Source organism: Triticum dicoccoides, chromosome 4A (assembly GCF_002162155.2).
Source record: "Triticum dicoccoides isolate Atlit2015 ecotype Zavitan chromosome 4A, WEW_v2.0, whole genome shotgun sequence".
Classification (NCBI taxonomy): Eukaryota; Viridiplantae; Streptophyta; class Magnoliopsida; order Poales; family Poaceae; genus Triticum; species Triticum dicoccoides.
In genome coordinates this window covers 550,896,295-550,896,977 of record NC_041386.1, presented here as the reverse complement: position 1 = coordinate 550,896,977, position 683 = coordinate 550,896,295, and the positions used below count along the sequence as shown (strand labels likewise).

Genomic DNA, 683 nt, shown 5'->3' with positions numbered 1-683 from the left:
CGCCTCGGTGTCCCCTCCCGCCTCCCCTGCGCTGCCGCGGCCCGGCCGCCCTCCCGCCTCCCCTCCCGCCCTAACCGGCCGCCCAGGAGCCGGCATCGAGGAGCCGCATCAAGGAGTCGCGCCCCGGTCGCCCAGGCCGTCCAAGCCGCGCCGTCGCCCTGCCCTCCCGCCGGCCGCCCCTCCCGTCCTGCCCCGGCCACCCTCCCGCCGTCCAAGCCGTGCCTCGGCCTCCCTCCCGCCGGCCGCCTCCTCCGAGGTGAGGTATGTGCTTTTTTTTCATTTTGTTTCATTTTCTTTATTGTTTCATTTTTAGCACTAATTAGTGACTGTCCTTTGCAGATGGAGATGAACAATGAGGAGATTGTCATGGACTCGATAACCGATTCGTCGGATTGGTCGACATCCGACGATTCCGACATTGATGAGTTGTTGCAAGACGACGACGTCGAGATGATGAGCCGCGCGTCCTCCTCCCTGCCCCGGCAGCGCCTCCTCCTCCCCGCTTGGGCGTCCCCTCCCGCCTCCCCTGCGCCGCCGCGGCCCGGCCGCCCTCCCGCCTCCCCTCCCGCCCAGGAGCCGGCATCGAGGAGCCGCGCCCCGGTCGCCCAGGCCGTCCAAGCCGCGCCGTCGCCCTGCCCTCCCGCCCTGCCCCGGCCACCCTCCCGCCGTCCAAGCCGCGCCCC

At 70.0% G+C, this 683-nt stretch overlaps 1 protein-coding gene across 1 annotated transcript in view; it reads left to right on the top strand.

The window, feature by feature from the left end:
* The first annotated feature begins 339 nt into the window (after positions 1–339).
* LOC119283643 overlaps positions 340–683 on the top strand; it is a 7,068-nt gene continuing 6,724 nt past the window's right edge. Inside the window, exon 1 of the mRNA XM_037563105.1 lies at positions 340–667. Coding sequence (XP_037419002.1) covers positions 340–667 — 328 coding nt within the window. The remainder of the gene's footprint in view (positions 668–683) is intronic.